The sequence below is a fragment of the Anomaloglossus baeobatrachus genome, chromosome 1 (genome assembly GCF_048569485.1).
Source record: "Anomaloglossus baeobatrachus isolate aAnoBae1 chromosome 1, aAnoBae1.hap1, whole genome shotgun sequence".
Classification (NCBI taxonomy): domain Eukaryota; kingdom Metazoa; phylum Chordata; class Amphibia; order Anura; family Aromobatidae; genus Anomaloglossus; species Anomaloglossus baeobatrachus.
In genome coordinates this window covers 383,032,874-383,047,063 of record NC_134353.1, presented here as the reverse complement: position 1 = coordinate 383,047,063, position 14,190 = coordinate 383,032,874, and the positions used below count along the sequence as shown (strand labels likewise).

At 46.3% G+C, this 14,190-nt stretch overlaps 1 protein-coding gene across 2 annotated transcripts in view; it reads left to right on the top strand.

The window, feature by feature from the left end:
• RANBP3 (RAN binding protein 3) overlaps positions 1-14,190 on the top strand; it is a 114,999-nt gene that overhangs the window by 27,115 nt on the left and 73,694 nt on the right. For both annotated transcript variants that reach the window (XM_075352520.1, XM_075352519.1), the window contains exons 2-4: positions 1,821-1,876; positions 5,548-5,584; positions 5,667-5,753. In XM_075352520.1, coding sequence (XP_075208635.1) covers positions 1,821-1,876; positions 5,548-5,584; positions 5,667-5,753 — 180 coding nt within the window. The remainder of the gene's footprint in view (positions 1-1,820; positions 1,877-5,547; positions 5,585-5,666; positions 5,754-14,190) is intronic.

Here is a 14,190-nt window from a genome sequence, read left to right as displayed (position 1 = left end):
CTATAGCAAAATCTGCTTGTAATATATGAAAATTTGCTGAATCATTAGTATATTGCCCCATATCTGTGGCGTTTCTGCACAGTGCAGAAAGTTTAGCTCTGATGGTCCGCCTGCACTTCTCGGCGGTCCACAAGTTAAAGGGGTGGTTCACCCATATTTTGTCTAGATCGATATTATATTGAGACAATGTTTCTCTCAAATACCTTGTGTTGGCAATAGTGCCTGTGAGAGGCGCTATTGCAGACCGCTGTTCCCCGCTCTGGTGACATCCCCGCACATGTCACATCTGTGCGGCCAGCTGCAGTTTTCCTGACTCACTGAGCTGTGAGCGGTGTTTCACCGCTTGTCACAGCCCATCTGCTCCCTCCTTCCTCACAGCAGAACGTGCTGTGCTGTGAGGGAGGAGAGAGCAGATGGGCTGTGACAAGCGGTGAAACACCGCTCACAGCTCAGTGAGTCAGGAAGAATACAGCCGGCCGCAGGGATGTGACGTGTGCGGCACTTGACGGTGGCGTCACTGGAGTGGGGAACAGCGGTCTGTAATAGCGCGTCTCACAGGCACTATTGCCAACACAAGGTATTTGAGAGAAACATTATTTCTCAATATAATATCAAACTAGATAATAAAAAATATGGGTGACCACCCTTTTAATATCTGACATGGTACTGCTCCTTAGTGTGTTAGGCCTTCACATACCACCTTCAGTAGAAACTGCTCTAATTCTACAGTCTTCTAGACCAGAGGTTCCCAACTCCAGTCCTCAAGGCACACCAACAGTGCATGTTTTCAGGATTTCCTTAGTATTGCACAGGTGATAATTTAATCACCTGCAAAGGTGCTGAATCCAACACCCATGCAATGCTAAAGAAATCCTGAAAACATGCACTGTTGGTGTGCCTTGAGGACTGGAGTTGGGAACCTCTGGTCTAGACCTCTCCCATGTGCCTTTTAGGGTATGTGCACAAGATCAGGACCTTCTGCGTCCTGGATCCAGACCTGAGTGGCTGTGAATCTCCTCCACAGGAGCAGCTGCTCGAGCCCACGATCTGGGCTTGGGCAGTTGCGGTCTCTCACTGTGTTCTCCTCACAGGGAACAGCTGTCTCTCTGCAGGAAATAATGGACATGCTGCGGCCCGGGAAGCCATACTGCAGGTCTGTTTTCACTGGGGAAAAAAACATGCACAGTGGGCAGGAGATTTCGAGAAATCCCATCCACTGTGCTTGGACTGTACAACGCAGCGTTTTGGACACAGTGAAAACACACTACATCCAAAACACTGTGAATCCTCATCGTGGACACGCAGCCTTACCCTACTGCACAAGAAGACAAGCTATTACACAAGATATTCATTGCCTGTCGCCCCATATATCAGGGTTTTTCTGGCTCGCCTTACAGCATATCCTAACTCGTATGCTATATATATATATATATATATATATATATATATGAGTTAGGATATGCTGTAAGGCGAGCCAGAAAAACCCTGATATATGGGGCGATATATATATATATATATATATATATATATATATATATATATATATATATATATATATATATATATATATATATATATATATATATATATATATATATATATATATATATATATATATATATATATATATATATATATATATATATATATATATATATATAATAATATGGCTTGAAGCTTGTTTGGTTTTTTTTTTTCTCTCCCTGTTCATTAATTTCTATATTATCCAGCCGTTCATCACTTTTCTGTAGTTTTTAAGGGTTTGTGTTTTTACTTTTTTTGCTGGAAAAACTAAGATTTGTATTTTTTCCCTCCTGCAGAAAAACCAGCCATAGCACCTCCTGTTTTCGTGTTTCAAAAGGACAAAGGCCAGAAGGTAAGTTAAAGTAAAAGTTGTTAACATATTTGGTGTCATAGATAATAGCTTTAACTGGCTTGACTTAGCCGTAACTATTTTAGGTTAATCTCCTCATGTAGCTGTCATACAGAATGTCTTTAAGCTGTGAACCTGCCTGTACATCTTGTACACATGACCCTGCTACTAAGCTCTTGTAAAAGGCAAGATCAGAAACTAGGGAAAAAAAAATACCTCTTGAAGATGTTCTCTGAAACTTATTGAGGCTGTCACAAAATAGGTGCTATGTATCTGATCTCTGGGAAATACAGGGTCATGTGCTCCCTGTTGCTTAGAGGAAAACCTGGAGATCAAGAAAAATATCTTATTCTCTTTATTCTGCTGGTCAGTGTGGCCACGACATTGACGTTTATGTAGTTTTTCGGGTGTTTAACAATGTTTGCAAAATAAAAATATTAAACACTATTTTTTATATTAAAAAAAAAGTTTTGAGTTTGGCTCCAATCACTTTTTACTTTTTTTGTCTGTGGGACAAACTATAAGTAATGGTGCAATCTAAAAGCTTTTTGAATGCTTTATCGTTTACAGTTGTGGTCAACATTATCAGCCCCTTAAATGAGTACATATTATTAGGCTAGGTTAAAGGGAACCTGTCACCATTTTTTTTTTTTTTTTTGGTTATAAGCTGCGGCCACCACCACCAGGCTCTTATATACAGCATTCTAACATGCTGTATATTGGAACCCAGGCTGCTGTGAGAACATAAAAAAAACACTTTATAATACTTACTTAACGGTCGTGCAGTGGGCCTTTATGGGCGTCTCCGTTGTCCGGCGCCGCCTTTTTTTGGCCATCATTTGTGCTCCTTGTCTAGCCGCGGTGCATGACTGGTCCGACGTCATCCACACTCGCCGGCATTCAGGTCCTGAGCAGGGCAGATCAAAGTATTGTAGTGTGCCTGCACGAGACCGGCAAGTGTGTGTGACGTAGGACGGGTCATGCACCCAGGCTTCAGAAAGAGGACGAAGATGGCCGAAACAGGAGGCGCCGGACAACGGAGACGCCCATATGGCCAACCGCGCGACCGTTAGGTAAGTATTATAAAGTGTTTTTTATATTATACTCCCGGCCTGGGCTCTTATATACAGCATGTTAGAATGGTGTATATAAGAGCCTGGTGGTGGTGGCCGCAGCTTATAGGCCAAAAAAGTGGTGCCAAGTTCCCTTGAACACTATTGTTTTGTTTTCCTGTTCCGTTATAGGAGCATAAAAACAGAAGTTCAGTAAAAACACATCCCTCCTATGACACTAGTCCATCAACTTCAACCTATAACCTAACATTGATCCAAAGGAAGGTTAAATGCACTGTCAAAGGAAAACTTCTTTCGTGACTCCAAAATGTTCTAACCGTGCACAGTAGATTCATCTGTACTTCTTTCTGAAGATATTACCGTATTTTCCGGCGTATAAGACTGGGCGTATAGGGCGACCCCCAACTATTCCAGTTAAAATAGTTTGGGATCTACTGTATATACTGGAGTATAAGCCGAGGACCCTATATTGCCACAAACTGGGAACCCTTATTGACTCTAGTATAAGCCTAGGGTGAGAAATGCAGCAGCTACTGAAAATTTCAAAAATAAAAAGATCCCAATAAAATGTAATGTGCCCATCCTTGTGCCCTCTAGTAATGTGCCCATTGTTTAGTAATATCCCCTGCAGTAATGTGCCCATTGTTCAGTATTACCATCCTACACTGGTCTCCTTCTTGTCCCCTATTTTGCCATTGTTTACACACAATAAAAATTATCACCTATCCTCTGTTCCTGCAGTGTCCTCAGCTGCTTCTTGCAGACCACAGGCACCTAGATCTCTCGGTGATCTCTTCCGGTGCATGGAGCCGCTGCTGCAGGCTGCCATTATGGTTTTGCTGCAGTTGAATGCTTTCAGGCGGTGGTGTTACAAAGCTTTCAACTACTGTAAAGTGCTGACAGCAGTGGCGGCTCCGTGCACCGGACGTGATCATCAAGGGGTGCTTCTTGTGGACCACAGGCATATAGGCCCCTCTGAGATCGTGTCCAATACATAGGGCTGCCGCTGCTGTCAGCGCTTTACTGCAGTTGAATACTTTGCGCCGTCACCGTAAAGCATTCAAGTGCAGTAAAGCCATGATGGCAAACTGCACCCCTGTACATCGGACGCAATCACGTAGGGGTCTATGTGCCTGAGAGGAAGAGAAGGAGGTAATGGGATACAAGGGCGGGCCAGAGGGAAGCGCTACCGCTCTGATAGTCTTGGCGACAGGGAGGGCTAATTATACGCCCTCTCCCTAAAAGATGACACTCTGCATATAAGACGACCTCCGACTTTTGAGAAGATTTACAGGGGTTAAAAAAGTCGTCTTATACGCTGGAAAGTACGGTAGATTATTTATTTTTTGTTCCCATGGAGGACATGAACATGCAATTGCTTAAATGTTTGTATTGGGATATGTGCACAGTCTTTTTCAGACTGATTTAACCTACAATCCACCTGAAAAAGCGCAGCAAAAGCACCCCATAAAATAAACCATGAGGCACCGCAATGTCCAAACGATTTGCGCCAATGTTACATCATATGTCATGTCTTTGCTTCACGGTTCGGAACCCTGAAGAGTCAAAGACGTTAGTGAAGCCGGTTTAGGAAAACTACCCACAGTGCTTTACTGAAATGGCTTTGCCTGGAAAAAAACCCCCACTGCAGGGGCAACTGCGTCTAAAATATGTTGTGCACATATAACCTTATACTAGATTGGTCTGGCCACGTTTTCATAGTAATGGGAATCTGTCACTACCCTGTCTGAGAGCAGTGAAATGTAGAGATAAAGACCCTAGTTTCATCACTTATTTGCTACAGTTTTGATTTAAATCACTGTTTTATCTGCTGCCGGTCTACCGGTACTCTGCATCCTGAGCTCTGCAAAGCCCCACCTACACTACTGATTGGCAGCTCTGTACACTGTGCATAGGCAGAAAGCTGCCAGCTAGTGGTAGGAGCATAGTTAACTACTTGGCAACAGTAGTCCTCTAGTGATATAATCGGCTGATTAAAAGTTTGATGCACATCATGACTGCACTAAAATTGCAGCTTTTCTATATCTCTGAATGTGGTCCTGGAGACCACTGCTTGACAAACTTCTAACTAGTGCCTGCATTTGCTACAGCGCAAATCTTCAGCAGGGAATGGAGTAGGTGTTGTGGTGAGGCGCACAGGTGTACCCCACTTATCTGGCTCTCCTGATGCAGGAGTACGCCTCTCCATGAATCGGCAGCATTTCACTCCAGCCCATCTCCTTATCGAGAGCACTGTTCACGTACCTGGCCCAACATTTTCACTTTGGGGAAACGAGACCCTGCTGCATTCTGTTCTTGAGCATATTGCATGCTGCCCATTGGAGCAAGTAATGACATGTTCTTTATCAAACAGCTGCATCATTTGTCTTTGAGGAGTGAAGCTGCTTAGATTGCCTTATAGCCTTTTAACTGTTTAAGTAGCAGATCTGGTTTGGTGCAAATTTGTGACAAATGTCCACTACACATGAACGGGCCATATAAACCTTGTGTAGCTTGTACAACCCATAATAAGTGTTAACAACCCCCCCCCCCCCCCCCCCAAAAAAAAAACAAAAAACTAATATACATCCTGTTTTATAGAGGTCTGCTGACGGGTCAAGTCCAGAACAAGGTGAAGGTAAAAAGAGCGTTTCTTCCTATTATTATCAATACTGTAATGTTTTATAAACCGTATAATGCTAACACTTCTGTTTGTTCAGATTCCGACAAAGAGGATGGAGGTTACTTTCCACCTCCAAAACGAGAGCGTGCGTCATCCTTTTCTCAGTTTCCCCCTTCTCAGTCCGGTAAGTCTTAACTACAAGACTTCTTATTTCTCAATTATTTTTGTTTGCTGATGCAGTTTTTTCTGTATGTGATTGGAGCTAGCTGTTTTGCTTGAACTGCCACTAAAGGCAATATGGATCATAGAAAGCTATGCACGCAAGACCTTTTTAAGGCCTTGTTCACACACTGCGTTTTTACCTGCGTTTTTTTCTGCGTTTTTGCTGCAGAAATTTCTTGACAGGCTATGTGCGCACGTTGCGTAAATACATGCAGTTACGCTGCACTTTGTAGCGCAGCGTAACTGCATGCGTCCTGCGTCCCCTGCACAGTCTATGGAGATTGTGCAGGGGCCGTGCGCACGTGGCGTTTTAGAGCGCAGCGCTTCGGCTTCTGCCGAAGCGCTGCGTTCTAAGAAGTGACATGTCACTTCTTCCGTGCGCTTTGCCGGCAGCCCCTGCTCTGTCTATGGCAGGAGCTGCAGGCAGAGCGCATGGAATCGGCGCTTTTTTTTTTTTTTTTTTTTTCACTACGGACATTTCTGCAGCGATTTAAAGCGCACATGTGCTCTTCAGATCGCTGCAGAAATTTCTGCAGTGACTGTACGCAACGTGCGCACATAGCCAAAATGGTTGTAACCGTTCTGCAGACATTCCCCAGCAAAACTTATGGAAAAAAAGAAATAGCTGTGCGTATACTGTTTTTTGTTTTTTTTTTCTCAAAGTTTTTTTTCTGCAGAATTTTTGAGAAAGAATGAGCATGTCACTTCTTCTTTTATGCAGGTCCCTGCAATTTGTTGCTGTAGATAATGGTGAAAAAACCGCAGGGACCAAACTGCGGGGAAAACGCGGTAAAAACACATGAAGTTATTGGTGCGTTTTTGACCGCAAGTGTAGTAATCTTTCAGACTCAAGAAATTTCGTCAGAAAAATTTTTCTAGTGTGAACAGAGCCTTATAGCTTTTAGCATTTTTTTTCTTTGCAAAAAAAATGCAGTTTTTTTTTTTTTACTAGCATTTTGCTTTGCTGTTTAAATGACCTCTTTTTTACTTTTTTGCACATTATTGTAACCATGGTACAGTGGAACCTTGGATTACGAGTATACTTCGTTCCGGGAGTCTGCTCATAAACCAAGGTACTCTTATATCAAAGCAAATTTTCCCATAGGAAATAATTGAAACGCAGACAATTCGTTCCAAAACCCAAAAATATTTACTGCATTTATATATTTATTACAGTAATGCAAAATGTCCTGTGTTCATATAAAAGTATTACAGCACACTAATACAAAATACTGTACAGTAAAAACATATAAAACAAACTGCACGGTAGCTTATAATAGAATTGTTGGTATGCAGAAGGTGCACTATAGAGATAAAAAATGTATAAATAGGACAACCTTAATTCTAGTAGAATACACAAAAAACACCCCCCCAAATCTATTTTCCGCAAAATAACAGCAGAACTAAGCCAAATGTGGGGTAGGAATACTGCCCAGGCAATAGCAGAACAATACTGTATCCACAAATGCAAATTGATAAACGTGCTATATAGTATATATACTGTACAAAGGTATAATGTATACAGTACTTATGTGCAGAACGTTAACTACAGAGCGTGGTGAAAGGACAGAACCGGAAGTGTGCACGGGTGAGTATTTGCGCTTATTGCAAATCATTGCTCTTAAACCAAGTTACAAATTTTGCTCGTCTTACAAAACATCCAAGGTTCCACTGTATGTTTTTTTTTTTTTGTGTGCTTTTTTTTTTTTGTTTTGAGCAATCGTTGTGACCAAAAATCAAAGTTAAAAAGGACCATTCTCCAGGCCACTATACTAGTCATATCATGTAATACTGGGTGCAGAGTTGTATAAAAAGTAGTTTTGTTCTGTTTCTTTTTTTTTTTTATTTTTTTTTTTGTTGGAGGTGTTGTCATGTAAAGTTTAGGTTATAATTTAACTGGCATTCCCATAGATTTGTCTTTTGGAGCATGTATTTAGACTTGCATGAAGTTTACTCATCATAAACAGACCGTGTCATGCAGTGAAGAAACACACACCCTCCTCTCCATACGGATGTCTTCAGCTATGGTGTTAGAGATACAGCAGATCTAAATTATGTATGATTAAAAACACTTCTAGATCTCAGAACATGGCAGTCAGTGTGAGGGAATGGTTAGACCTCACAGGTTTGGGAAGATTGGGAAGATTATTCTTACAAAAAAGTCACACTTTCAAAATTTAAATTACAATATTTCTATTTAATTTTTATTATAAATGGCATGTAATCAAAACAGGGAAACAAAAAAACCCTTTAAAATGGGAATTTAAAGGTGAGGGGTATATACAGTAATTTATAGCCTAAATCTGTCAGTAATTCAATATACATTGCTCACAAAAAGTTAGATATTTGGTTTTTGGGTGAAATGTTATGTAAAATGTGACAAGTTCATGCTACAGTGATAGCTCATCGTGAAAGTAGGGCAATTGAGTAAAGCATGCAATGGTGGTTTCATCTCAATTTATTGAAACAAAAGCCAACAGTGGTGGGCATAGCTCAAAAGTAAATGTTTAACTTGTCATGTGGCCAGCACAGTGGCTCAGTGGCCAGCACAGTGGCTCAGTGGTTAGCACTGTTGCTTTGCAGCGATGTGATCCTGGGTTCAAATCCCACCAAGTGCAACATCTACAAGAAGTTAGTATATTATTCTCCCCATGTTTTCCTGGGTTTCCTCTGGGTACTACGGTTTCCACCCACACTCCAGACATGATGGAGAAAGTAGATTTTGGGTACTCACCGTAAAATCTCTTTCTTGGAGCCTTCATTGGGGGACACAGGAAACCATGGGTGTATGCTGCTGGGACTAGGAGGTGACACTATGCGAATAAGAAAGTTGACTCCTCCCACGTAGTATACACCCACTGACTGGAGCTGAGGAGATCAGTTTGTGTAAAAGCAGTACGAGGAGAAGCTTGAAAACTAGCACATTCCGGATTCATTGAAGTCTTAGAAAAGGGCAGGTGCTGTGTCCCCCAATGAAGGCTCCAAGAAAGAGATTTTACGGTGAGTACCCAAAATCTACTTTTCTTTATCGCTTCATTGGGGGACACAGGAAACCATGGGACGTCCTAAAGCAGTCCCCAAGGGTGGGAAGAGAAAAAACCCGAAAACAGGGTTAGGAGAGACCAGATTACTTGACCGGAACCTGGACCTAGACCCCGAAAGGAACTCCTACCCGGCCAGGGGCCGAAGTACAGGAGAGGAGTTAGAGTACTTAGGGAGCACTAAGAACTAGTGTAAAATGCATGGGTAATAGGATGATCAGGGAGAAACTGCATCCTCTGAGGCCTGTACGTAAGAAGCTAAGGAACTAAGGCGACTGACAGGGATAGGTCAGGCTAAGAAGAAAAGGCCCGACAGGCCCTGGTACTACGTTTGAGAGAGGAAGCATGAGCGAAGGACTGGGGCACCTGGTAGAGGTAGGTGCCAGGTAAGCGGAGGCCAAAGGAACCTTGGCCCATTATTGCCGCAGGATGACTAAACAGAAAACCGACCACCTGAGAGGGAGCAAGGGATTCGAGACATTTGAGAAAAGTGGAAGGGGATTCCGCCATAGGGGGACCTGACCTGTTGATTCCACAGCACCTGAGAGAAGTGATCTTACTCTAGTGGAAGAAACAGCCTGCAGGCGGGGAAAAAAATATGGGAAATAGTTGCCCTGTGTATGTAAGTGGTCAAGAGAACCTGTGAGGTTCGGAGAAAAATGACAAGGTTAAGGAACCAAGGAATTCAAAGAACCAAATCTCACTACGACGTGAAGGGAGTCCTAGCATCTATAATGATGTGACTGGGAAACTCGAACCCTGGAATCGGGTACTGGGTGACCATTGAGATGAATTATGGGAAGGAGAACCTCCATGGGAGAGGGCTCCTGTGAATGACAAAAGGCACAAGACCTGTGGAAGAAGGAAGAACCCTTTAGAGGGGGACTCCGAGAAAGGGGTCGGACTATGTTGTCGGCTGAAGCGCTAGCCGACCAGGGGAGTGACGCCTATCCCTGGAAGGTGGCAAGAAAGAATGAATGAAAAAATTTTTAATATTATTATAGAATGCGTCATCACGTCACAACAAGGAGTGACGACGAATGGAAGGAAATGTGTGAGAATATGAGAGTATAAATGGTCTGGCAGGAACTTGCAGGAATGGACAAGCGTCTGAGACCAAGCGGTGGCGAGTGTTCGCGGAATTTGGTATGTCAGGTGCATCGGAGAGAACTAGCATATCCCCAAGAGCCAACCCGAATGACTACGATAGGGGGGAAAACAGAGGGAGACTCGGGGCAGGGGAAAAGAAGACCCCTCTTGGCCTGAAAAGGAAGCAGGTCATGTCTAGGTGTTAACCGAGATTGGCAGATCAGGCGTGGACCAGTCGCTGTAGTGTTGAGTATTCGGCTGGAAACACCCAATGGTCTGAGCATTCAGGGCTCCCTGAAGAATTCTGCTGTGGAAAGTAGACAGACAGTTATATGAAACCTTACAGCTTGTCCGTAAGAGTGGGCCCAAGGGCTGGGCAGTCAGGATACTAGAAGTCCCTTGGTGAAGCTGGTCCTCCGTGGAATCAATACTGGTTAGACGATCCTGTGTCTGGTTCTTAACTTCCACCTGTTGACCGAGAAGGGAATAAGAAAATCTGATCTCTATCTGAAAGAGAGAAAATGTAAGTAACGATATATGGTTTTAAACCTTTACAGTGCCTGGTCGGAACCCTAGTGGGGGGTGCGGCCAAGGCAGTTCTAGACCAAGGAATAGGCAGATACCAGAGTTACCACGAACCATCCGGGGACGGTGGTAGGAAGTAGAACGGACAATCTACTGGTTAGTGGACAGAGCTGCACCTTGCTTACCTCATTTGAAGATCCAAATGACTGCTGCTTCAAGAAGCGATGCAGCCAGTGTACGGTCAAGAGAGGAAAAAACCTTACCATGTGGCTACCTAAGAGGAATGGTGCGAGGTTAGAGGGGGTCCCAGGCCACTGGGAGGCGACCAAATGAGAGCTGCTGCTGTTGTGCTGCATCAAAGGGTCCGTGGTTGCTGCAGGGAGTGAATCACACGACCCTCCAGTTAGAAGGTCGCGTGTTGCCTTACCTCAATATCACGTTACCCGTATGGTGCGAGGTAGGAAAAAGTCTGCAGATCGCTTGAAGAGAGAACTGGCCAGGGTATCCTGGCTTTCTTTCAGGTTACCTGAATGAGTAGTCTGAAGGAGATACCTGAGCCGCCAGGTGAGGTAGCACGTTTGACTCGCTGGGTCGTAAGCGGGCAACTCCTACCTGTTACGGTATCCAGCATCTGGTCTGGAGAACGCTGGCCTCTTGGATAGCGGACCGGATCATCGACTTTGAATACTGGCACTGAATGTGACAGTTGCTGCCGTACCTGAGACCACAGTCCTCGTCTCCGTCAAAGATGAAGGAGATACCTGACCCGCCAGGTGAGGTATTATGTTTGACTTGCTGGGTAGTGAGCAGGGCAACACATACCTGTTATGGTACCCAGCTTCTGGTCAGGAGAAACGCTAGTTCCCTGGATAGTGGGCAGGATCAGTGATCTTGAATCCTGGCACTGAATGCGACAGCTGCTGGCGGGCCGCCTCATGGGGCAGTGGTGGATGGAGCTCTCGCCTAAGTCGAAGATGAGCGGAAGGCTGAACAGGGCACTCAAGCCTGTTGCAGTATCCGGCTTCTGGTGCTGATAAGTGCTGGCCCATAGGTAAGAGGGCAGGTTCCCCAAATCACTCACGCTGTAGTAGACAGGGGGATATAGAAACGCTGCACACAACCTATATAGAGGGTACGTCTTAGAAATACTAGCACACCGGATGGTGGGTAGGTGGATAGAGCAAACACTGGATAGTGGATACTGGCACCCTGGGAGATGGGCCGACATATAGAGACACTGGTACACAGGCAAGTGGACAGGTCTATGGAACCCTCAATCAGAATGGCGGACGGGTTGATAGAAAAAAAACCCTTTAGCACACTGAAACTGACAGGTGCACATAGAGACCTAAGCCCCTGAACAGTGGGAAGGTTCACACAACGCTGTTACAGTGGAGTAGACAGGAGCGTATAGAAACCCTGTTACACTGAGTAATGTAAGGGCTTGTGAAAACCCTGATACGCCAAAGCAAAACAATGTATGTGGAAACGCTGGCCCACGGAACAGCGGGCAGGTTCCCCAAAGCACCTGGGTAATGGAACATCAGGATTGACGCAGACAGTGGCACACTGGGAAGTGAACAGGTACAGGGGGACGTTGGCACACAGTAGCAGGTCAGTGCCAAGAGGCACGCTGGTCCGCTGGATAGTGGACAGTAGGAGACTAGTACGCCGATGAAGACTAGTACAGAAAGAAACACCGGCACACTGGTGTCACTTGTGCACAGGTGGCAACTGCGCACTATAACCGTCAGGTGGCACGCAGAGACACTGACACATGGGACAGAGGACAGATACATGAACACACAGGGCGTAAGCATGGGACACACTGGAAGAAACTGACCGGTTCACGGAGACACTGGAACGATCACGGAAGGCCAAGTCATGGACCGCCATGTAACAACGTGTGTAGCGAGATGTGAACTTCTGATTGCTGGGTAGAGCGCTATAATCTATCCGTAACCTGACGGATAACCGGGAGTAAGGACAATAGCCTGGGGAAGATTTAGAATGCTGTAGAGACGTCCGTAATTCGTGCCACAGGCGCATAATACCGCTGGACACCTAGGATTAGTAATTAGTGCTATAGGCGGTAAATATCTGGGAAACAGAATGGCAAAATAACAATGAACACCCAGAAATCAGGAGCACATCTGGGCTAGGAGGATGTGTGTACAACACAGACAGAAGACAATAAAATTGTACGACATACGGCTGCTTCACAAGGCGGTATCCTAGTGAAAAGGCCTGTTCCCTCACCAACAGGACTGTAGTTCAGGTAGAACAGTACCCTGGAGAATGAGCCCTGAGGGGGGTTAGGGACCTGTTGGGGGGGCTCAGATGTAGCGCACTGAATGCTGCGAGAACGCTGACAGACCCCGGGGTCAGGGGAGCAGTGGCCTAATCGCTGCTAGTGGGGAGCGCAGGGTCCAGCACTGCCTGCGGGGAGGACTTGCGGCGGTGGCGGTACAGACGGCCTGGAGGGGCGCAGCGGTGCTAGGAACGCTTACCCGGCCGGTGAAGCGGGCCTGGCGGCGGCGCGAGCAGCGCTCACCCGGGCGGAAGCACGGGTGCTGCGGCTGCAGAGTCAAGGTACCCGGGCGGAGGATGTCAGATTTCGCGGCGGCGGCAACGCAGTTTACCCGGTGGGGGGAGCAGGCGCAGGGATGACGTGCGCCGAGGGTTGGCGCCCGGAAATGACGTCAGACGCCGGAGGACGACTGAGGCCGCGCGAAGAGAAAAGAGGCGGGAGATTTGAAAAACCCCGCGCGCGCGGACAAAATACCGGCTGGGGACACGGGCTGGAGGGCGCGCAGATACTGAGGGGACCGCAGAGCCAGGGGCTAAATTTTGAAGGTAGTCCGCCGGAGAGGGACGCCGTGCTTCTATGGAGCCGCGGGCCGCAATGGGGCCGGGGGTTAAAGTTTAACGACAGGCCGCCGGGGGGGGGGGGGAACGCCGGGTAGTGGACGCCACGGCAGGGGGGCCGATCGGAGGGACGCAGAGAGGCCGCACTACAGGAGCTACGGGTGGCCTGGGGTGGGGCGCTAAGGGAGATATGGGACCCCCTGACCCAAATGGCGAGGGGGCTGCGGGGATTATATAGACGGGATCCCTCCCCCTCATAACCCGGGACGGGGGAGTGCAGAGTACTTACCCTGAGGTCCCGGCTTGTCCTGATCCTGGATGCGTCCTGGAAGGCAAGGGAAGACATCTCGACGGTCGTCCCGGGGATAGGGAAGACCGGAAGGGTACCTCTCCATCCTAGGTACTGTCTTCGTCTTCCTACCCCACAATCAGGCTCGGGAGCGAGAGAGTCTTTGGGGAGAGGGGCAAGGACCATCCGCCTGTCCCTCTGTGCGGATGCCCCCCAAACCGCTTGGAAGTGTTAGGGGGGTAGGGTCCTGCCAGACAGACACGGAAGACAACGGAAGTGGCGGACGGACCCCACTTCTGTGCGACCGGTCTCTATGTGGGAGAACAGGGTGAGCGATTACACCCTGTCGCCCGATGAGCTGTGTCTGAAAAACAAAGGGAAAATATTAATAAAACACAACAATACAAACCTGAGGGGCTGAGAGCAGCCCCTGCGTGTCCAACCTCCTCGGACACTAAGCAAAAACTGATCTCCTCAGCTCCAGTCAGTGGGTGTATACTACGTGGGAGGAGTCAACTTTCTTATTCGCATAGTGTCACCTCCTAGTCCCAGCAGCATACACCCATGGTTTCCTGTGTCCCCCAATG